This window comes from Plasmodium berghei (genome assembly GCF_900002375.2).
Source record: "Plasmodium berghei ANKA genome assembly, chromosome: 5".
Classification (NCBI taxonomy): domain Eukaryota; phylum Apicomplexa; class Aconoidasida; order Haemosporida; family Plasmodiidae; genus Plasmodium; species Plasmodium berghei.
Window position 1 is genome coordinate 500327 of NC_036163.2, and position 24297 is coordinate 524623.

Sequence of the window (24297 nt, forward strand, 5' to 3'; positions counted from 1 at the left end):
AATATAACCGTTTATTTAGTGGGTTGTATAATTATAATAAATGGATAAATAAATAAAAATAATGAAAAAAAATGGAAGCTAGAATAAAACTCATATTTGGACTTTTACAACATTCCTCACACTCAAAAAATTATATTATATATATAACTCAATGAAATGAATTGTATACCAATTTAAAGCAAAAAATAAAATAAAAAACACATTTTATAATTTAAAGTGAATATATATTTATATGCATATTGTACATATGAAGAATTTACAAATTAAAAGAAAAATATACATATAGACAAAATATATATATTTTTATGTTTTATGACAAAATTATAAATTTGTGGTGCTATAAAAAAGACAATAATTGATCGTGCGTGTAATAGTTGAAAATATTATGAATAAATATAAAATGGACTTTCTCCATCCAATCATATATATATTAAGGGTGTAAATGTATATAATTATATGTTATGTACATATATATATATTTATTTATTTCTAGGTGTACATAATATATTCATTATTTTTATGAACTGTTCAGAAAAAAAATGGACAGCACTGGATTTTTTTTTTAACTATATATTTATTATTACAATTATGCAATAAAAAATTAATAGATAGATAGCTATTTTTTTTATTTCAAGATATTTTTATTTAAATTTTTTTTTATATATTTAAAAAAAATATTTTATGAGCAATTTTAAAAAAAATAAACCCCAAATTTTTATATCCAATTCAAATGCTCAACAGTTATATTTTTCGATAGGCACACTTTTGTATTTTAATCAAATATATTGTTAATGAAACAATTGAATAAAATAAATAAATTGGTAAAAATTGAAGGATGCTATAAATATTTAAAATTTAACAATTCAGCATATATATATATATATACAATTTTTTTGTGTATTTAAGCATGTCTATAGAATTGTGCTAATTTATGTAGGTAAATATATATGATCATATATATTTGCAAATATTAATTCAAAAAAGCAGCTAAAACAAATGGCAAAAAATTAATATAATAAAAACTGGGTACATAAAAAAAAAGAAACAAACTGTATATAATATTCAAAATAACTGTGTCGATAAAAATAAAAATATAAATTTTCATGAATTAAAAATAATTTTTATTCCTTTTTTCACTATAATATTATATTTGCTCAATAAATTTGAAATTGATATATCTAAAGTGATTTATATTCTAATAAGTTGTAAATCCAAACAATTAATACATTTGAACCTACAAAGTGAATGTACTTTTTTTGGGGAGGGAGAGGGCAAAGATAGATATTATTTTACACTTGGATAAATTAGGAAATTGCATTTTTTTTTTCTCATGAAATAATAAACTTTAAATTACATTAACACTAAACTAGCCAAGATCGTTTATTAAATTTTTAACATGAAGATCATCTCAAAAAAAAAAAAGTGAAAAAATCTACTAATAAATATTAATATATTGTCTTTCCAAAGCAGACATATACATCACACAATTGAACATTCATTTAAATGGTCAATTTTCATTTACAAGTAAACAATAAAGAGATTTTTGTATTTGTCCTTTTCTTGAAATTCATAGTTTGTTGATAGATCATCAATATATTGTGAACCCTTGTGATTATAAATGTTTTGAAATGTAATATGAAGAAAATTTCTTTATTTTTATGAATAGTTATAAGAATGTAATATGTTAAATATAATTTTTTAAATATATTTTTTTTTATATGAATATTATTTATGTAAAAAAAAAACATTTAATGTTGATAAATAAGGTCAGTTTAAAATATGCGCATTATTATTTCTGGTAACGTTAAATATATTATTACAATAAACAACTATTTTGAGTTTTAAAAATTTTAATTTATTATTTTTTTATTGTATTACATATTTCACAAAAGTTGATACATGGCGGTCTTGGCATTTGTGTGTGTGGAAAATTTTCTACATATTTATCGTTAATTTGTTGAATATTTTTTGACTATTTTACAAGTTTTTTTACATTTGCCCTGCTTTTATTTCGCACAAATTTGAATTTTATATGTGTAAACAAAAATTAACAATAAAAATTTTAAGTAAATAAATAATACAAAATAATTATCATCTAAATTTATTTCATTCGAACAACCAAAAAAATAGTTTTTTTTGTGAAAACATTTACACAAATGGAAAACAAGCCAGCATAATTGGCTTTTCCATTTTTTCGACATTGTTCTACTATTTTTTTTTTTTATCTCAAGTTTGGTGTTAAGAAAAAAGGGGGGAAATAAAACATATTAACATGCATATATCACACGCAAATTATATATATATATTTTTTTTTTTTTGAAGTAGAATACACGTGTCGATGTTGCTAATATTGAATTAGAAAATAAGGAAATACTTTTAATATAAAAAAAATTAATTTATTAATAGTTTTGTTTTCATATAGTTTTTTATAACTATATTTTTTAATTTTAAAAAAATTATAATTTTTATTTATATCAAATTGTGTCATTTCCACAAAATATATAAATAACATTATCTTTGCAGCTTTTTCAATTGTATATTTCTTTATTTTTTAATGTTTTGATAATTAAAAAAAAACATTCCAAATAATATAAAAATTATAATTATATTTATGAAAATTAAGTCATATTTTATCTTTTAAATAATTATATTTATATATTTTTTTTTCCGAATTTCATCCATCCTTGTAGTTGTATATAACATGGAGAATAAAAAATAATATCAAATTTAATCTTATTTTTTTAATGATTCAATAAAAAAAAAAAAAAATAAACAATATCAATCCATATATTAACACCATCTTTTTGTCTTTATTATTTTTCTCATTTTCTCAAATCCCCCTTGATTTGTTTGTTCATTTCATAGAAAAATATCCATTAAGTTATTAAAACACATGAGTGCAAATAAAAGATAAACAAGAATTGCCATCATATATTCATGTAGTTGTGGATGTATATGCTCATTGTGCATATTCAGATTAAGAACAGAATAAACAACTAGATATGTTGTACAAATAAATGTAAATTTAAATTATACAGTTTTAATAACATTAGATTTAATAATTTTATACAATGTTAATAAATTTTATTTATCATTATCCTACATGTTCGAATATAAAAATATACACGTATGTGTCATAATAAAACAATGTAAATTATTTATTAACATTTTGGACTATTTTCAAAGAAAATGATTCAAAGCAAAAGTGGAGAAATACGAATGTTTATTAGAAAAATAGCAGAAAATTTTTCATCTAATTCCAGCCAAAATAATAAATATATGAAAAGTAGATTTTCAACAAAAAAAAAAATATTAATTTACGAATATGTGAATGAAAAAAATTGTTTTTTATCAAAAAAAAGTAATTCAATTAAATCTATTATGAATTATAATTATGTTAATAAAAAAATTAATGAAATAAATTATATTTTAAAAAATTATAACAAAATTAACACATTAAATAAAGACAAAATAATAGATAACTTATATATATTATGTGTCAAAGGAAATATTGATTTATGTGATGATAGAATACTATATTATGTTAACCATGTATTGGCATATATTAATAAATATATAAATAATAATGATGATATAATTGCTTCTACAAACCCTGACATTTCAGAAAAAAATATTTCACCAAATTATTTAAATGGTGAAAATAAAAATGTCCATAAACAAGAAAATATTATTGATATAGAACATTACATAAAATTTTTAAAAGTTTTAAGAGCATTAAATATAGAAAATAGTTTTAATAATTTATTAAAATATATTAGTAAAAATATTCATTTTTTTCATATTGACATAGTTAGAAAAATATCAATAAATCATAAATTTAATGATGATCAAAATTTTTTTTTTAAAGATGTATTAAATTATATATATACTATCATACAATGTAATAATAATATATATTATAAAGAAATAAAAAATATAAACATATGTTTAAATGTTTGTACAAACTTTTTTTTTGCAAAAAAATTATCAAAAAAAAAAGCTACTTATCATTTTGTAGAAAATTATGACATTGTCTATATGTACAATTTAAACTATATATATATGAATCACATAATTGTGATAGGTACTATTTTAGATGGAAATAAAATAAATAATGAAGAGTATGGAGAAGAAATAAATATACCAAATTTGAACGTGGTTGTACATAATGAAAAAGGAGAAAAAAATATATGTACACAAATATCCAACATTAATAATATTACCTGTACTCCCAACATAAGCAATGAGACAAAGACATATATGAATAACAAACTTTGTAAAGATAGTTATACATGTGATGAAAATATTTCAACAGAAATGAAAGTGCAAAATAATATAAAAAAAATAGAAATTGATACAAAATATATCGATGATTTCGATTTTAATTACAATTTGATTGACACAATTTATGTGGCATATAAATATTACACATATTTAGGAATGAAAAAAAAAAAAAAAAAAAAAGAAACTAGCCATAATGATAATAATGAATATGGTCAGAATTTTTTTTTTTGCTTACCAGACATAAAAAAGTATATCACAAATATTGTTTGTAATTTTATTAACATAATAAATAGAGATATAACAAGGGGTAAATTAAAAAATAATAAAAAAATAATCTCATCATTAGAAAGAATAAATGCATTAGTTACCTCATTTGATGTCCCTTTTAAATTATATCATTTTTTAGTTTATCATTGTAATATTTTGTTGGCTAGTAAAATAGATCTAACAGTTTTAGACAACATAAAAATATTGGGACTTTTAAGAAATGTAATCAAAAGAGAAACTAAAAATTTGGAAAAGAAAAAAAGTAGTAATGATGTGTGCAACGATCGCATAACAAACTTAAGCGATAGTTTAGAAAACAAAATTAAAAATGCTGACAATAATGATAATAATAAACATGTCGATAATAATAATAATATTATAAAATCATCTTCATATTTGACACTTTTGAGTTATGAAAACGAAATAAACAAAAGGATCGACTGGTCTCTTTTTGATAACATGATTAAATTAATTTTTAACAATTTAAAAAATTGTTTGCATAATTGTCAAAGTAATGATTTATGCCTTTTAATACCAATGGTTTATGAATTTCATAAATATATGGATGAAGAAATAAAAAATATATTAACTGTTCAGGTAATATTTAATAAGGATAATATAAATCAAAATAATACAATAAATATATTGAGAGTATTTTCAAAAATTAAATATAAAAATGAAGCTATTGATAAATTCTTGTATAACCGTTTGAAAATATTCAATAGTAGTTACAATGATGATAATAGCTCTTTTTCTCATATGCCAGAGGAGGATATGAGAAATAATGGATTTTCTTGCCCTAAAAATTTTTACTTATTTTTTTATTATAAAAGTAAAAATAAATTATTTAGTTATAAAGACATTTATTATATTGAAAATTATATCCAAAAAAATTTTTTTGAGATGAATATAAAAGATTTTCTTTATGTTTTATTAATTTATTATAAAAATGGAATATTTTTATTACCACAATTGTTGCTTAAAATTGCTGTTATTTTTAATAATGCAAAGAAAAATATATCCCATGATGATTTTTTGTTTTGTTTATTTTTACTTTCAAAAAATTATTACTTATTATCAGTGGACAGTAATAATAGTAACATATTTACACACATGGACGAAGAAGAGAATAATGTTTATTTAAATAAAATGAACATGTTCAGGAAAAATAAATACAATCAGCATCATATCGATAATTTTATAAATATAATTAACGATATTTTGTCATACCTTTATGATGATAAAATGATTAATTACAAACCATATCAATTAGAATATAAGAATAATGTAGAAGACAAAACAGTAAGTAATTTATATGAGATTAAGGAAAATCAAAAAGTAGATGATACATACTCAAAAGAAATAAGTCAAGGGGAAATAAAAAAAGGAGATATACTACTGACACCAAATGATATGTTCAGTAGAAACGAACAAATTAACGAGTTTAAGTGGGTATTCCAAAAATTAAAATATAACTTTATAATGATGAAAATATTTTATAATTTTTATTATTCTATTTTTAAAAATAATAAAAAAAATGAAAAAAAAATTCTGAACAGTCAGCACGAAAATTTTTTATTATATTTATTTTCCTGTTTTAATCATAATTTTTCAAAAGACATTAACGAAATAAAATATGTCTCATCTTTATTATATTATTTTAGCTATTTCAATATTTATTCAGCATCTTACTTCGATAAGCAAATGTTGTATATATTACAAAACTGCGAATTTGACGACCATAAAATGATAACAAATATGTTGTTAAGTTATGTTTTTATCAATAAAGAAATACAAAGTGATATTAAAAAACATATTAAGGAATATATTATAAAAAATTTTGAGCATTTCAATAAAAATGATGCAATTTTATGTTTTAAGTATAGCAATTATTTTTTAAATTTACAACAAACACAAGATATAGACAAATCAAATGATTATATTTTATTCATTAAACTTTTAAATTTTTTAGTCGCAAATCTTGAAAAATACAAACCCCAACATTACTTATATATATATACAACTATTTGCAATAATTTTGTGAGGGAAAAAAGAATTTATATTAAATTATTTTATTATATGAACAAATTTGCCATACACTATAATTTCGACCAATTATTCCTAATACTGTTTTACATGTACAAGACAGGTTATAGCAAGCCAAAAATTAGAAAAAAAATTAGAAATTTAATCCTATATTACCATAAAAAAAGAATGATTAATTTAAGCACCTATGTCAAGTATATATTACCTCTCGATGAATTCGGTATATACCATTTGCTTCCAATTAAGTTCCAGAACATCATATATAATCAGGTGCATTCACGATTTCTTTCTCTTTCTCTACATATGTGAAAAATTATGAACGCTCATATAAAAAAAAACAAAATGCATGCACACTGATATATATTATGCAACAATTAATGTTGCACTTTTAACGTATTTATTTTATTTTTTTGTAGCTTGGGGAAGATATAAAAACGTATGTAAGAAAGCCACTTATGGATAGTGAGGTAAAGGAAAATAAAAATACAAAAATAATAATTTTACAATAACACAAAAACTGTATATCATATCATTTAGTAAATATATCATACAATCTCATTCCTTCCCCTCTTTTTGCATATTATTATAGAACATTGCTAAAACGAATTTGAAAAATATTACACAAAAAGAGCAAGTAAGCTTAATATATATAGTACTGACATTATTATAGTGTTATGATAATATATCTGTACATTTTTTTACATTAATTTTATTTTTTATTTATTAATGTCAGGAAAATATTGTACAAAACGACAAAAAGAAAGATAATGGAGATGCCCCAATTTATGTTTTTGAACAAATGGTTAAAAATTATTGAAAATATAAAGAGAAAATATTTATTTTTTCGTATATAAATGTGTATAACTATTTGTTTTTCTCATTTGTTTTGTTATTTTTTTAATTAATATATATTTGGATAAATATATTTATATTTCTTTTAATATTAAAAAATTTTGAAATGCAAAAGTTTAATTTATTATAGTGCATATTACTATACATATATTTCATATATCTTTTTTTCTCTCATTTTAAAAATAATAATTAAATCAAATATATTATATTCATATATAGAATATTATTTATGTATGTTGTTTTAAATTAATTTTGAAAATATCAAATGAAAAAAGAAAACTTATCATTTTGTTTTCAATTCTACATATTTATATATATTTTTTAATAAACGTTATTTTAATAATTTAGTATTTGTATGACCATTAAAAATGTAAAAAAGGAAAAAAAATATATATATTTTTTTTATTTAAAAAATAATAAAATAAAACAAATCCGATCTTTATATGAATAATTATATATTTTTGAAACAAAAGTGAAAGAGGAAAATATATATATGCCTAATAAATCATATTGTACATAAAAAAAAGTTAATATATAACATAGTGCTAATAAGAACTATATATATTATGCCTATTTTCAAATGCTTATATTTTATGAACAGTATTATATATTAGTAAGTTACAACCTTTGAAAAATAATATTATTTTAATCAAAAAAGGTATATATATATATATATATATATATATATATATATATATATATATAACAAAAAATGTACAATATGGACAAGGAAATTAATGAATATTTAGGAGAAGATGTATTATATGATGATATTGAAAATAAATATGACATTGTTGATATAAGTTCCAGTGAAGAAAATGAGGATGAAAATAGTATTGAAAATAATAAAGATCCTGATCAAATAGAACTTGTAAAATATAAAGAAAACATAATTTCATACTATAAAAAATTTTATGGAAATAAAAGCTTATATTGTGTTAATAATTACAAAAAATGGATTTATTTTGGAAGTATAAATAACAAATGTTATTTATACAATTGTTTTGACGCTGATTTGAAATGCTTTGCTAATAGCATTGGATTTAGTGATAAAAAAAATGTAAATATTTTTGATAAAAATGGAATAAAAGGTAATTCGATAAATTTGGAAAGTTTAAAAAACCAAAAATATAGAGATACAGTGACAAATATAAAATTTTCAAAAGATTGTAAATATGTTGCTTTTTCTATATATAATGGTGATATATATGTATATGAAAATAATAATACGAACAGTTCAGAATTATTGAATTATAATTTAAGTAATATAAAGAAAAATATAAATAATAGTAATTCATTGGTAAATATATATAATTGGAATATTGATAAAAATGTTACAAAAGAGGAACTAATAAATGAAGATATGAAATTTATAAATATTTTAAGTATAAATAATTCAGATGATAAAAAAGATATAGAATATTTTATGTTTTGTCCATTTAATGAAAATGTTATTATAAGCATTTATTTAAATTCACCAAATATATATATTTGGGATATATTAGAAAATACACCTATAAATATTGCGCATACTATTGATGTACCAACATTTATAAATGTATGTAACTATGGAAATAATTTTTATCTTATATCTGGATTTGATAATGGAACAACAGTTGTATATGATTATAATATATATAACTTAAAAAAAAAAGATAATACAAATAAAAAGTTTGAAAAAAGAGAAAAAAAATGTTATCATAGTATGGGCTTTAGCCAACCTCGTCTAGCCAAAGAAATTTTTGATGAAAATAACGACACTACTAATGAAGGTACATTAAGAATAAATTCTAGAAATATAAACAATAAATATTTATATAATGAAACAGTGCAAAATCCACACAATATACTTAACAATGATTTCAATGAAAATTGTAGTAATGATATATTATGTATTGATAATTGTATTACAAATGAAATATATTTAGCGACACACAAAAATATAATTAAACTATATAACATAAATAGTAACAATGTTGTTAGTATTTATGATAATATGCATAGCGATTTAGTGGATTACTGTTTATTTAATAACAAAAAAAATAATATATTTGCATCATCCTCGCTCGATAATAATATTATAATATATGATTTTCAAAATAATAAATGTATTAACACATTTTGTGCTAACTATGATTTTAATATAACTGATACAAATAATAAAATGGAAAAGGGAATAAATTTTTTAAAATGGATAAATAGTAACTTACTTTTATTTTCAAGTTTAAATGGCAATATATATATTTATGATATAAGAACAAGAAAATGTGTACATCAATTTTATTGTCATACTGATACTATATTTAATATTAATTTATCTCTTCATTTATATCAGAATAAAAATATATTGTCAATTTTAACAGCTAGTGATGATAACTCTTCGACTTTGCACTTTGTTGATATGTCTTCGTTCATATGATTAAAAAAAAATTTACACATATATAGCTAGCTGGCTAGCCATACAAAATTTGTTCATAAATTTATGAATAATTTATTTATTCCTTATGTACACACACTTTTTTTTTTTTGATTTTTATATGTTTTCGTATTTTTATAAAATGCACTACCCTTTTTTATTCTACGTTTAATTGTTAATATACGTAGCTATAAGTGTTACTTTTCTTTCGTTTTCATTATATTTTTTAATTTTTTTCCATATACCATGTAATAAAAATAAAATTAATAAAAAACTATATATTATTCGAAATGGATCACAATATCCGCGTTAGTCTATTGCATGCACACATAACTCGATTGAGGAACGTGCTTGAAAAAGTTTGTTTTTAAAATATACATAAAAATTGTATATGCTGGAACAAGTTCTAATGGTTTATCCACATTATTATTATTTAACAGATTAATATAATAAATATTGTCAAAAATATTATCATCATTATTTTCAGGGGCATTATTATAAGAATTTTCTTTGAAAGGTTCCCCATTTATTTCACTCTCTTCAAAATAACTCCTAGAAATGTTAATACCTGTTTTACTAACTGATGATGTATACATTTTTTCTATATTATTACAATTATCCATTATGAGAAAAACGCCTTTTGCTTTACTTATTAAATTTAAAAAAGTTATGTCTTGTTCAGAATTTTTTTTTTTATAATTAATATATAAGTTACTTTGGCTATTATATTTTAATAGCAATATTTTTCTTTGTTTAGCATACTGATGTATTTCATATAAACTTGTATTTTTATATGGTATATCTAATAAATAGCCTGATGAAGCACGTATAGTAAAAGGATGAAAAAAATCAATATTATAAATATTGTACATATTTGAATATTTATCAGAAATACATTTTTTTATTTCATTGCCTGTTATTTCACCCATTTTTTCGTTTTCGATTTGTTTTTTTTTTTTTTTACTGTTAACTATTTTTATATCGTTAATATTAAATATACATTGCCATTTTAATAAAAAACAACTTCTTATAATCGTTCCTATATCACCATTGCATAAATATTCAATATCTTCATAATATGAATTTTTGTCTAAATATAAATGAGAATCCTTTGAATGTTTATCATTTATTAAATTGTTTATTTTACTTTGATAAGATTGTACATGTGTATCATTGTCTATTTTAATTTTATTTTCTTTCTGTAAAAAATTGTCGTCATAAATTTTGTTATTTTGTTCAGATTCACAAAAACTTGAATTTCCTTCCTGTTTTATTTCAACATTTGAAAACATATGTTTGTGTGTGTTTTTTTTTTCATTGCCTGTACAATTAATGTTGTAAAAACAAAAAGCCAAGTAAGGTAAACCCACATCATCATAATAAAATTTATGCATGATTTCTGCTAATATACCATTTTTAAATGAATATAAAAAAGCTAGTTTTTTTAAAAGTTTATTTGATAATAATATAAAATTATCATAAGAAATAAAATCTTTTAAATTATCAATACTATTTGTATATATTCTTGTAATATGATTTTGTTGTCTTTCCATTATAATTTTTTTATTTGTTAACAAAATTTTTTCTTGTTTTTCTCTATATCTTTGATTTGTAGCTAGCTTATATAAATGTATAAAAATTGGATGGTTTTGCGATTTAATTATTTTTACTTTTTTGGATGAAAAAAATATTTTAAAAAAATGATCTTTTTTTTTTTCATGTATAGTTAAATTGTTTTTTTTTTTGCTATACAATAAGATGTTGTTTATATTTTTATCTTTTGTATATTCAACAATGTCTATATTCTTATTGCTGTTATTATATTTGTGTTCGTTTTTGTTACTATTTGAAGAAGACGCTTTCCCCCCTAGTATTAATAAGCTCGTGTTTTTTTTTGCGTGTATTTTTTTTTCAAGAATATTTTCATTATTATTACATCCAAATTGAGGCAAACTATTATTATGTTCTACATCCTTATATTCTTGTTCTATTGGTATTTCATCATTTTCAATATTTTTCTCAAAATCATTTCGACTTTCAAAGCAGACATTTTGTTCACTTATTATTTCATTTTCTTTCCTTTCCTTTGATTTTTTATAAGAATAAAAATTATTTTTTATTTCTGTTTTTTTGTCATTATCCTTATTTTTTTTATATAATTTATGTTCCTGAACAATTTTTTTATAAATTTCACTAGTTAAAATATCATTTCCACAATCTTGATTTTTTAGAATATCATGTTTTTCTATATTAATTTTTATATTTTTTATTATTTTATCGATTTTATTTTTATCACTTTTAGATATAGGATCTAAAATGTTACAACTTTTACCAAAATCAGGAAAAATATGTTCCCTCTTTTTCTGTTTTATATCATTTGCTTCACTTTCTATTTTATCCACTTTTGTTTTATCATTTATATTTTGAACTGTTGAACAAAATTGTTTGTAAATAATTTTATGATCCCCATTTTTTGATTTCTTAAAAATGTAATTAAATGAAATAGTCCATTGTGTGTTTTGGTTTATTCGGAAGTATAACATTGCAGAAGGCAGATTGGGGATTTATTTATTTATTTATTTATTTATTTATTTATTTATTTATTTATTTATTTATTTATTATTATTTTTTTCTATACCCATCAAATTCTAAATTCCACTTTTTTTTCTATTTCTTTCATATTTTTATGGATCTATATAGTATCAAATATGCATATTTAGGAAACTAAAACTTAAAGAATTTAAATCTCTCAACAAAATAAAAATATAAAGCATAATAATTGTCAAATTCGATGTTGAAAAAATTATGTTATTAACAAAATTTATTTCCACAATTTTTTTTACTATGCTTATATAGTATATAAATATAATATGTACATAATTGCCAAAAAATTTTTTTTTTTTTTTCGTAATATTCTACAATATGTCAGTGAAGATGTATTTTTTTTTTGCGATTTAAAATTGTTTTCATATTAAAAGGTATAAGAAAATTTTAAAAATATATAAAATTGTTAAAATTTATCAAAAAAATTAATCGAAAAAAAAAATCAAACTTTCGTAAATAAAATGACGAAAATGTATAACCATACAAATATGTCTATGTAATCTATTGCCATAAAAAACATAATAAGAATAAAAATAAGAATAAAAATAAGAATAAAAATAAGAATAAAAATAAGAATAATAATAAAAATAATAAAATAAAAATAATAAAATAAAAATAATAATAATAAAAATAATAATGTGGGGTATTATAAAGAATTAAAATTAAAACGGCATGCGGAGAGAAATAACAAAATATAATAAAACAAAAGTCAGGTTTAAAATGAAAAATACATGAATGGAAACAATAGTAGATTAAAAATTAATCAAAGAAATATGTAGATTATCAAAATGCTTGTATGTGTGTATATTGCTTTTCTTAATGTAATGGACAAATACATACGTTTTTATGAATATTTTTATGATTAATACAATTTTCAGAACTATCTATCTTAGTTAATAACTTATCGTTTCGTAAAGAATAACTATTTTTAATAGAGTAAAATTTTTTTTTGGAATATGCTATCTGATATTTTGGATGTAATTTACTTTCTTTATTGTTAATTATCATTTTACAATAATCAAAAGTTTTACCTAATTTACAGAAATTCAATTTCGCTAATATAAATATTACTATAAGAATAATAAAATAAATAAAAGATAATAAAAAGAATGCATAAGCAAGTTCAAATGTTGCATTCCCAATGGGCCTTAAAGTAGTTAATTGAAAATATTTTTTTGATTTCCATGCTTGCTCTGGCCATGTATTTTGAGTAAATATAATTTTATAATCATTTCCTGGTTTTAAATCTTCTTTAATAATTCCATAAGGTTTAATAAAAGATGATGTCATTGGGGGGGCAAACCAGTTTTTATATTCATGGGAAAAGGTATTTAACCACATTTGATATTTCTCTGAATTTTTTTTATGTTTTTTTAAATAAAAAAATAAATCATAATAATTAATAATAGGGAATTTATTAATTTCCAAATTTTTATTTTTAACTGATAAACTTATTTTATCATTAAATATAGATGCAGATACTAATCCACATGGAAATATGTTTTGTTTTTTTTCTTTTTCTGTTAATATATTTATATCACATTTTTCTTCATCCAAAATTTGAGAATCATCATTTTCATTGCCTACAATACTATTTTTTATTTTCGATTTATTTTTTATTTTTAAATTTTGAGTTAGTTCTGGAAGTGTTTGTTTTCCATTTATACATCTAAACTTGTAAAGGTCTTCTAAAGTTTTAATATGTTTACATCGTTTTCCATCATAAGTTGAATGTGATTCATCTATTAAAAAGTGTTTGTAATTATAATAAAAATTTGATATTTTATAATGTATATAAATTGGTTGTTTCATTTCTTTTTTTATTTCAAATATTTTATATTTAGTTTCAGAATCATATTCAATTGTTACTTCTACAACTTGTTCAGATTCATAATAGATATATATCCCAATTAAAAAAAAAGTTATAGATAAAAAGAATAATATAATTATTGAAATTTGCCATTTATAAATATAGTGAAATGATTTGATTCTTTTAAGTTCCTGTTGTTTAAACTCATTCATTAATTTATTATATTTATCATTGTTATAAAAATAAGTTTTCCTCCTTTTAATTATATTATCTGTTTTTTGATATTTTAAAGTTGGTATTTTTATTACAGTATTATTTTTTTCATTTTGACTTAAATATTCATTTTTTTTTGTAATTTGATCATTATGAAAAGAAACTAGTTTTTTCACATTTTTTTTTTGATTTTTTCCGTTATCATTTTCGTTACCCACTTCATCATTTATTGCTTTTCCATGCACTGCTACATTAACACATTTCCTCTGCTTCATATAGGTTTTATAAACTTCTTCACATACAGTATAGTTAACAAATATCAAAGAATCGTTATTTTCGTCAATATTTCCCATTTAACTTTTTTTTTTTTTTATCAAAATTTTTTTGTAAATTATACTTCACACACATTTAGAGGAACAAAACTTGAGGATGTTGGAAATTAAGGATTGATATTGACGTTTTAGAAAATTAATAGAAAAAAAAAACAAAATCATAAATATGAAAATAAAATGATGAGTCAGGCTATATTGCAAAAAGAAAAGAATAGGAAAAATACAAATTTTCAAAAATGTTCAAAAATTAACAAAATTAACATAGTAAAATAAATGCATATCTATATCATAGTATTATGGATATATATACAAACGATAAAATAAAATATTATCATCCATTTTTCCATTTAAAAAATTTTAATTTTTTTTGTAATAAAAAATATATTTAAAATGTTTACTATATACAATTAAATTTTACTTTTTGTATATACTTTTTATTTAATTTTAATTTATTTTAAACAAATATAAAATAGATTTTTGTATATTAAATCAGATATGCATATATCTTATTTTATAAATATTATATTAGGAATAAAAAAAAATAAAGAAAAATAATCTTAAAAAAAATATATTATTATATTTTGTTTTTTTTATCTCTATGGATACAGAAATCAAAAGTTCTTAAGTTCATTTTTTATTTTTTGCCCCTTTTGCAGTTGGCCATATTCAAACTGTTTATCGTCTGAACGTGAAATAAGCAAAAAATAAACAAAAAAGCACTAGAATGGTAGTATTCCTCAATGTAGGAAATCCGCGTTATAACGGTTAGTTTATTTTTTATAAAAAATTTAGGAAAATTAAAAAAAAAAATATAATGACACCAAATATATACATATACGATAGCAGTTAATTTATTGCTTAATCAACACAAACTGTATTTCCGATTTGTTATTTTATAATTTACTTATCAAACATTGTGTGAAAAAGTAACTTTTGAAAAATTAAATTATTCGATAAAACTGTTATGAAATATATAGAAATAAAAGTTAATCATGTATTATATGATTATACTGTCCTAAATAAACATTATCCAACAATCATATATACTTATAAATGATTTATATTTTTTATATAAATAAATAAGGTTTTAATTTTGATTTTTTTTTTTATAAAAAGAAACAGCATTATATGCACTTTCACTGTGAAAAGCCTTTTTAGGTGATATATTAAACATTTCATAATCTTCTAAATAATTCTTTTTAAATGTATTATGTATAGTTTGTATTTGTTTAAAACAAGTCACATTAGTTTCATCTTTTTCTTTCTTTTTCTTTTTTTCTTTTTTACCTAAACATTTTATTTGAACTCCTGATAAAAGTGAAATGCATGTGTTAAATACTGTGTAGTTAATTATTTCATTTTTTAATTCATCATTTATTTTGTTCGTTATATAGAGATTATTTTTAGTTTTGTCTTTATAATCTTTCATTTTAAATAAAAAAAAACAATATATTGCAAAATTTTAGCTCTTTTACTATTCTTAAATTAAAAAAAAAAAATATATTTTATGATGTGTATGTGGGAATGCATATACAGTTCATATTAGAATTGTCTAACTTTAATTTTAAGCTTTATACGTTTTAAGATTTATACGTTGCATCACTTTTATTTCTTTATTGCTCATGCCAAAACTGTCTAACTCAGAAAATATTTTATTCCAAAATAAAGAAGCAAATAAATTGTGATTATATTTTTATATGCACATTATAGAATAAAATTTGTATTTATATTTTATATATGCATTATGAGAAATGATAATATAATCGTTTTAAAAATAAAAACTAAAAGTGTATATAAAGGCGTTGGAAAAAATTTTATAAGTAAAAAAGAAGGCACTTACAAAATAACACATGCCATATAATAAGCTATACACAAAAATAATATAAATTATAAATATAAAAAAATTGTAAAAAAAATGGAATAAAAAATAAAAGCACATTTAAGTTTTGAAAAAATAACGGCCATTTTTATATTTTGGTAAAAAAAATATTATGCACATATAGTTTTTTTGTAGGCTGAAATATTTTTGATGTTATTTTTTTATAAAGTTTTATTATATTTAAGCACAAAAAATATAAAAAAATAATAATAATAATGGTGCAATATATGTATGTAATGAAGAAATAGGATTAATTTGTATATTATTAATTGATTTATCTATATCTGATTCAGCAATATTTTATAATAATATAAAACGATCCTTTCTTAGTTTTATACCGTTTTGCAAAATGTTATTTTCCTTTAATATTATAATTATTAGTAGTGCTCTATAAATGTAAACAGTTATTTATAAAATAATGTGGTTATAATATTATGCATAGCATTTTTTTGGGAAATATTTAAATAATTTGTTTATAACTTTTAAATGTATATATTTATTATTTCCTAATTTTAATTATTATATAATTGCTTATTAAATTAGTTTTTCAAATATTTTAATATTACACAACTTTGAAATATTTTATCAAAAAAAAATTGTTAAGAAGTTTATGTATCTAAAGTTTATTATATACACAGTATTCTATTTTAAATTTTAAACAAATTAAAATATTTTTGTTTTATTTTAATTTACATTATTCATAATGGAAATCCCAAATGAAGAAATAAAATTCCTTAAAAAGGAAGATATCAAAAATATAAATTTAAATGGAATGAATAAAAAAGAAAGATATGAAATATGGAAAAAAATTCCAAAAGTTGAATTACATTGTCATTTAGATTTAACTTTTTCTGGAAAATTTTTTCTAAAATGGGTTCGAAAATATAATTTACAACCTAATATGACAGATGATCAAGTACTTGATCATTATTTATTTACAAAAGAAGGAAAATCGTTAGCAGAATTTATTAGAAAAGCAATAAGTGTGTCTGATATTTATAGAGATTATGATATTTTAGAGGATTTAGCTAAATGGGCAGTTATTGAAAAATATAAAGAAGGTGTTGTTTTGATGGAATTTCGATATTCACCAACATTCGTTTCATCATCACATGGATTAGATATAGAATTAATTCATAAAGCATTTGTAAAAGGTATAAAAAATGCTACAGAAATGTTAAATAATAAAATATATGTTGCATTAATATGTATTAGTGATACAGGGCATTCGGCTGCAAGTATTAAACATTCTGGAGATTTTGCAATTAAACATAAACATGATTTTGTTGGATTTGATCATGGTGGACGTGAAATAGATTTAAAGGATCATAAAGATGTATATCATTCAGTTAGGAATCATGGTTTACATCTAACTGTACATGCAGGTGAAGATGCAACTTTACCAAATTTAAATACTTTATATACTGCTATAAATATTTTAAATGTTGAAAGAATTGGCCATGGTATAAGGGTTTCAGAATCAGAAGAATTAATTGAATTAGTTAAAAAAAATAATATTTTATTAGAAGTATGTCCTATATCAAATCTTTTATTAAATAATGTTAAATCTATGGATACACATCCAATTAGAAAACTATTTGATGCTGGTGTTAAAGTGTCTGTTAATTCAGATGACCCTGGAATGTTTTTAACAGATATAAATGATAATTATGAGAAGTTATATATTCATCTAAATTTTACATTAGAAGAATTCATGACTATGAATAATTGGGCTCTTGAAAAATCTTTTGTTAATGATGATATTAAAAGCAAACTTAAAACTATGTACTTTTAAGTTGCTAAAAAAAAAAAAAAAAAAATGATAAAACATATGTTTTATATTGTTAGGCTTGCTATCAATTGAATTGATAATTTGCAATTTTAGTTCCTAAAAATTATATGTAATTATGTATAACTTCAAGTTATTCATTTTTATATATAATGTGTGAAATAAAAGGAGATATAATTGTGCACTATTTAAAACCACAATTTCGATTAAAGCATGTCAAACGATTATTTTTATCTCAAATTTGTTTTGAGTTTGTTATTAAATAATACTAAATTTAGTTCCATTTAAACGTTCCATGCTTTGTTATGTATTCACTATTTGTTCCAAAAAAAAAAAAAATAAATAAATAAATAAATAAAAAAAAAAAACACATATAATTGCCCGTGTTGTAAATTTCGAATATTGTGGATTTTTTTATTCGAATTTCACACATATTTATAAAACTTATGTTTTTTAAAATAGCCAAATGTACACAAATTCGTATGTACGAATTAGTTTATCTTTGTTTCGACACTTTTTTATTTTAAGAAAAATGCTTAAGGTCAATCAGAAATTTTAAACTTGGTAACTTGTTTGAATTTCTTCACGAAAAAAATTTTTACTGGAATTGTCTTCATTTTTGTCTAAATGTTGTTTGGTCTTTTGTGCCTCTCTGTCTTTATAGTTGTAATAGGAACTATGTTTTTTTCTGTTTTTTCTTATCAATTGTCTTAGTTCTTTTCTGTCAATACTTCTACTATCCCTCATTCTTTTATTCAAACCAAGTTTCGAATAATTGTACTTATAATAGGAATTGTAATTAATATAAGAATATTTTTTTAGTTTTTTTTTTTTTTTGTTTGTTTTCCAGTTTTTCATAATTTGGGCCAAATTAAATTTATCATTTAACACATATCGATATAATATAAAAGATAATAAAATAATTAATAAAATAATAATAATACAACATGTAACTAGCCAATTATTACACCCTTCCTCTGGATATGAATAAACATTATATTTTTTTTCTATAATATTTTGTGATTCAATTTTTTTAATAAATAATATTTTAGCATCCCAATTATTAAGATAATGTAATCTATTTTGAAATAAGGAAAACATTTGACTACCAGAATATATATTTTTTCTATCATTTATTGAAATAAAATTATAACTTTTAAAAGCTATTTGTATTAATTTATATCCAATTGGAGTTATTTTTTCCAATTCTTCTATATCTTTTTTATTTATTTTTGATCCAAAACCAAAAGTCCTTCTTTTGAAATAATTATTTGAATTGCTATAAGATTCTCCTAAAATATCGACTAATTCATTTTGTATTAATTTATGTTCTTTATATTCAAATCCATCTAGCGATTTTGAATAGACAGGTTTTATTAACAGGCTAATAATTTTTTCTTTTATTACCGTAATTTTTGTTTCTGTTAATATTTTTACCATTAAAATTAATATAATAGTTTTATCATCAAAAGGGTTGAGTTTAATATTATCTGCATATTTTTCTTCAAATGAATTTAGGATATCCAAGTTGTGAATATTGTTTGAATTATTTTTTTGAAAATCATCATCCTCTTTACTTCCTATTATTTCATCTTCAAAAAATAGCAAATTATCCACATTATATTTGTCTTTATTAAATTCATTATATATATATATGTTATTATCTTTCTCATTAAAAGTAACATTTTGATTGTTCATATAAATAAACTTTTTTAATATGATTGATGTGCTGGAATAATAACCATTTCCTAAATGGAAATACGAGTTTAATATTAATTCTAATTCAATAAAATTAAATAAATTTTTTATTTGAGCAAAATTATGAACATGGTTAATTCCAAATTCTATTTGTACAAATAAATTATGACTTGTTAATAAATTTATGCATTTTTTAAAATAAAATTTTGGAAAGAATAACCCAAAATCCTGAACATGTAATAATTTATTGCTTTTTTTGTCTAAATATAAATATCCGTTAATGGTTACAGTAACTGCTTTTTCTAATTCTATATTTATATCATTATTTTCATTTATTGTATAAAGATGATTATTATTTAAATATTTTATATATCTATTTATTCCATTTTTTATAATTTCGGACATAGATTCATTTATTATATTTCTAAATGTTACATTTATTTTATTATTTTCTTCCATATTATTTGTTAATAAATTAATTAAACGACTAGAGTTTTTTATATTCAAAATTATTATTTCGCTTTGTATATTTTTTAAAAGTTCATTTTTATTTAAAAAATTTAAATAAATTCGATATTCTCTTATTAAGCCAATGTCATTACTTAAGCTTAATAATTTTAAATTGTCTGCCTTATTACAAACTACAATACTAGAAAATACTTTAAACAAATATTCAGAATGTAGAGCATAATTCATTGCATATATCATACAACTTATACATGTTATTGGGAGTTTGCTTGAAGGTAATGTTTTAAAAACAGCTAACGAGCATTTTTCTGATGTTAACATATGGCAATAATTTTCATCATTCCAACATTCTTTATAAATTAAGTTCATCCAATTGAAGTATTTAGTATCTCCATTTTTTATATCTGCTCGTATGTTCTGCAACTGTAAAGGGTTTGAAATGAGAAGGGAATGTGTAATGAAGCTAAATGAGCTCATATATATTTCCTTTCTTCATGTTTTTACACAAAGAATGACAAAAAATATGAACATGCATATATAAATTACCCCTTGCACAACATTTTTTATATCTTGAATAGAATAGCTGTTTTGTTTTTTTACAACATCAGGTTTGGCTAGCTCTTCGTTATATAAATAAATAATAGCATCAATAACTTTTTCATATTTTATACTTTGTGTAAATTTTTCCAACAAATATGGAACTTTTAATTGTATTAATAAAAAAAAAGCTAGTCGACTATTCTCATTTAGGTTGTCTATTTTGCTTTGATTATTTTCTTCACTTCCCACATAAATCTGATATAAAAAAAATCAAAGTATATGATTATATTATATATATACATTATATACATAATATATATTTATTTTTCCCATACCAATATTGGAAAAATAAGAAAATAAAACAAAATGGCATATTTAAGTAAAAAATATTTCTTCATTCTTTTATTGTTTCAATCATGAGATCCCCAATTATTTAATGACATTAACCCAAGTAACACATTCATGCTTTTTGTCTTTTTATAAATAAATATAAACATGAATACATATTTACTTATCAATATAAATAATTACATTATCATGAAAAAAATAAAAGAATTTTTAATGTCTTATTTTTTTAATTAAAACATGATTGATAACTTTTTTTAATTTATTTTTCTCTGTATGTTGTATATTATGAAACAAAAATAATTCAGTGTTTTTTTTATTGAAATGCATGCAGAACAAGTCTATACATAATAAAGAATTTCTTGTATAGACACATAAATAGGTACAATTATAAAATTGAATCCATATATTAAAAAATTCGAGATTTACATTTTTTGCTTATTTTCAACTTAATGTGGTTGATTCACATGTTATTTTGGGAATTTTTTTAATTTTTTTTTTTTTAATTGTATTGGTGTTATTATTTTAAATTATATTAAAATTATAAATGAATAAAACGAATGGTAATAAACATAAATTAACAAATAAAATAGATGATTTGGCAGAACATGTGGAAATGTGTCATGCTTATATAATTCTCTATTTTAAAAAAAGTTAAGTGAAAAATGAAATGGTTGATAAACAATTCCCTTATAAAATAATATTTAAAAATTACAAAAAAAAAGAAAAAAGTCAGACTGAAATTAAGATGAGTTAAAAAAATGTAAATTTTATAAAAACATTGAAACATGTTTGAAAAAAAAAAAAATCACAAAAGAGTTTATAGAGCAACTTAAAAAATAAAGTTATTTTTCGTGTTTCTCTATATATTTGAAATTATTAAAATATAATTTTTATGTTCAATTGAGAAAATTACATATTCAGTTCTATTCTTTCTTTGTTTTTATATTTTTCCATTTCTTTATTGCTTTTATACAATTTTAATTCCTTCAATTTTGAGGCAATTTCATCGGGATGTATAACTGGAGTGTGTATTAAATTTTTTCCTAATGGTTCATTATTTCTTTTCTTTTTTATAAATTCGATTTTTTGACAAATATCATTTCCCATGTTTAGCCAATCAATCCAAACGATTCTTCTAATATTCCATCCTAAATCATATAAAATTCGATGTTGTAATTTGACAGATTCTGTATATTGATTTGTTGCTGTGTAAAAAGATGAAGGGCCATCAACAAACCAACAATTTCTTTTTTCATTTGTTTCTCCAATATCGATAAAATAACAACCCCATAAAAATGTATTTCTATGCCCAATCCCGAGTTTTGCTAAACAATCAGATACTTCCCATTGAAATGCTGATGGTGTTCTAGGAATTTCAGGAATCCTTCTCATACTTAATCTAACATAAAAACTTTTTACTTTATTTGTTAACGAATCCCATACATGTGGATATAATACTCTTATAGATACTGCAGATTTATATGCACTTTTATAATGCTGTGGCCTTGCACATATAAACATATTACTAAATCGTGTTAATATATATTTTTTTACTTCATCATCATATAAATTAATTAATGTAACATCATTTATAACATTTCTAAAATCTTGTGCAAAAATCGTTTCTAATTTATTGATTATATTTTTGTTTATAAAAGTTTTATAATTTTTATCATCAATTCCTAGTTTAGCTATTGAAGTATTTATTTTAATTAAATCTTTTATTCGAATTTCATCAAATTTATTTATAACACATTTACACAACTTTTTTAAAAATTCTTCTTTTCTTATTTGCAATCTATTTAATGCCCATGCTACACACATTAATGGATGGCTATAAAAATTTTCTAAACAATTTTCTACATTATTTAAAAATATATTATAAAAAGGCATATTTAAAAATCCACTTTTACCCATTCCATAAAATATATAACCTATTTGTTGTGGTGTTAATGTATTACAAATTTCTAATATGCGTTCACTATATCCTTTCCACAATGCATAATCATGCTTTCTTAGCGTTGCTGCTTTTTGCACACAAGCTGAGATATATTGCCCATCCATTAAATTTACCTGACTTGTTAAGCAAACATTCATAGGTAGCCAATATTCTCTAACTCTTTGTTGTGCCCATGAACGAAAGCGCTTATGCATACGTTTCGCTTTATATTTTATTCTACTTTCCCTCCTTATAGCATTTACAATAACACGTTCTCTTGGTCTCAGAAGCCCCATTTTGTGTGACAGTATTCTTATTCTCAGTCAAAGGAATATATATTTTTTTTTTTTCACTTTTCAATGTTATATAATTTTTTTTTAAATGCTTGTCATTGTGGCTAGCTATGGTTTATTTAATTTCGCAGCATTACGCAAATAGATTGGCTGTTTCGATCAGTTTGACCTAATTTACCCGTTAAATCAAGAAATTATAAAAAAAAAAAGAGGTAAACAAAAATTCTGTATTTTTACTTTTTTTCTTAATATGCCATAATTAAACATATAATTTTTCAAATATTTTAAAGCCTGTAAAAACATTACATATGTGAATTTTTTTTCTACTTTACATGTAAATATTATGAACACGTACATAATTTTTACGCGATTTTTTAAAACTTCCCGTTGTTATATTATTATTTATTTATTATATTTTTAAATATTTTTAGTGAAAATTCGTGTAACAAAAAATAACCACTTATAATTTAATAGATAAATATTTATAAATATACTAAAACAATAATTTATTTTATTCCA

At 20.6% G+C, this 24297-nt stretch overlaps 8 protein-coding genes across 8 annotated transcripts; 3 read left to right on the forward strand and 5 right to left on the reverse strand.

Annotated features, from left to right (window-relative positions):
* Nucleotides 1-3189: 3189 nt before the first annotated feature.
* Nucleotides 3190-7414, forward strand: PBANKA_0513100 (conserved Plasmodium protein, unknown function; the record flags this gene model as incomplete). Its single annotated transcript, XM_034568376.1, has 4 exons — nt 3190-6867; nt 7014-7064; nt 7187-7231; nt 7331-7414. 4 exons carry the CDS (start codon nt 3190-3192, stop codon nt 7412-7414), a joined length of 3858 nt encoding a protein of 1285 aa, XP_034420372.1.
* Nucleotides 7415-8170: 756 nt separating this feature from the next.
* On the forward strand, nt 8171-9868 carry PBANKA_0513200 (WD repeat-containing protein, putative; the record flags this gene model as incomplete). The annotated part of the gene is made up of 1 exon (XM_034568377.1): nt 8171-9868. One exon carries the CDS (start codon nt 8171-8173, stop codon nt 9866-9868), a length of 1698 nt encoding a protein of 565 aa, XP_034420373.1.
* A 311-nt stretch (nt 9869-10179) lies between these two features.
* Nucleotides 10180-12408, reverse strand: PBANKA_0513300 (conserved protein, unknown function; the record flags this gene model as incomplete). Its single annotated transcript, XM_034568378.1, has 1 exon — nt 10180-12408. The coding sequence occupies one exon, from the start codon at nt 12406-12408 to the stop codon at nt 10180-10182; it is 2229 nt and encodes a 742-aa protein (XP_034420374.1).
* Nucleotides 12409-13285: 877 nt separating this feature from the next.
* Nucleotides 13286-14845, reverse strand: PBANKA_0513400 (LEM3/CDC50 family protein, putative; the record flags this gene model as incomplete). The annotated part of the gene is made up of 1 exon (XM_034568379.1): nt 13286-14845. The coding sequence occupies one exon, from the start codon at nt 14843-14845 to the stop codon at nt 13286-13288; it is 1560 nt and encodes a 519-aa protein (XP_034420375.1).
* A 1066-nt stretch (nt 14846-15911) lies between these two features.
* Nucleotides 15912-16253, reverse strand: PBANKA_0513500 (conserved Plasmodium protein, unknown function; the record flags this gene model as incomplete). Its single annotated transcript, XM_034568380.1, has 1 exon — nt 15912-16253. The coding sequence occupies one exon, from the start codon at nt 16251-16253 to the stop codon at nt 15912-15914; it is 342 nt and encodes a 113-aa protein (XP_034420376.1).
* A 1153-nt stretch (nt 16254-17406) lies between these two features.
* PBANKA_0513600 (adenosine deaminase, putative) lies at nt 17407-18498 on the forward strand (the record flags this gene model as incomplete). The annotated part of the gene is made up of 1 exon (XM_034568381.1): nt 17407-18498. The coding sequence occupies one exon, from the start codon at nt 17407-17409 to the stop codon at nt 18496-18498; it is 1092 nt and encodes a 363-aa protein (XP_034420377.1).
* A 549-nt stretch (nt 18499-19047) lies between these two features.
* PBANKA_0513700 (conserved Plasmodium protein, unknown function) lies at nt 19048-21596 on the reverse strand (the record flags this gene model as incomplete). Its single annotated transcript, XM_034568383.1, has 3 exons — nt 19048-21081; nt 21205-21453; nt 21534-21596. The coding sequence occupies 3 exons, from the start codon at nt 21594-21596 to the stop codon at nt 19048-19050; spliced, it is 2346 nt and encodes a 781-aa protein (XP_034420378.1).
* Nucleotides 21597-22455: 859 nt separating this feature from the next.
* PBANKA_0513800 (heptatricopeptide repeat and RAP domain-containing protein, putative) lies at nt 22456-23781 on the reverse strand (the record flags this gene model as incomplete). Its single annotated transcript, XM_034568384.1, has 1 exon — nt 22456-23781. One exon carries the CDS (start codon nt 23779-23781, stop codon nt 22456-22458), a length of 1326 nt encoding a protein of 441 aa, XP_034420379.1.
* Between the last annotated feature and the right edge of the window lie 516 nt (nt 23782-24297).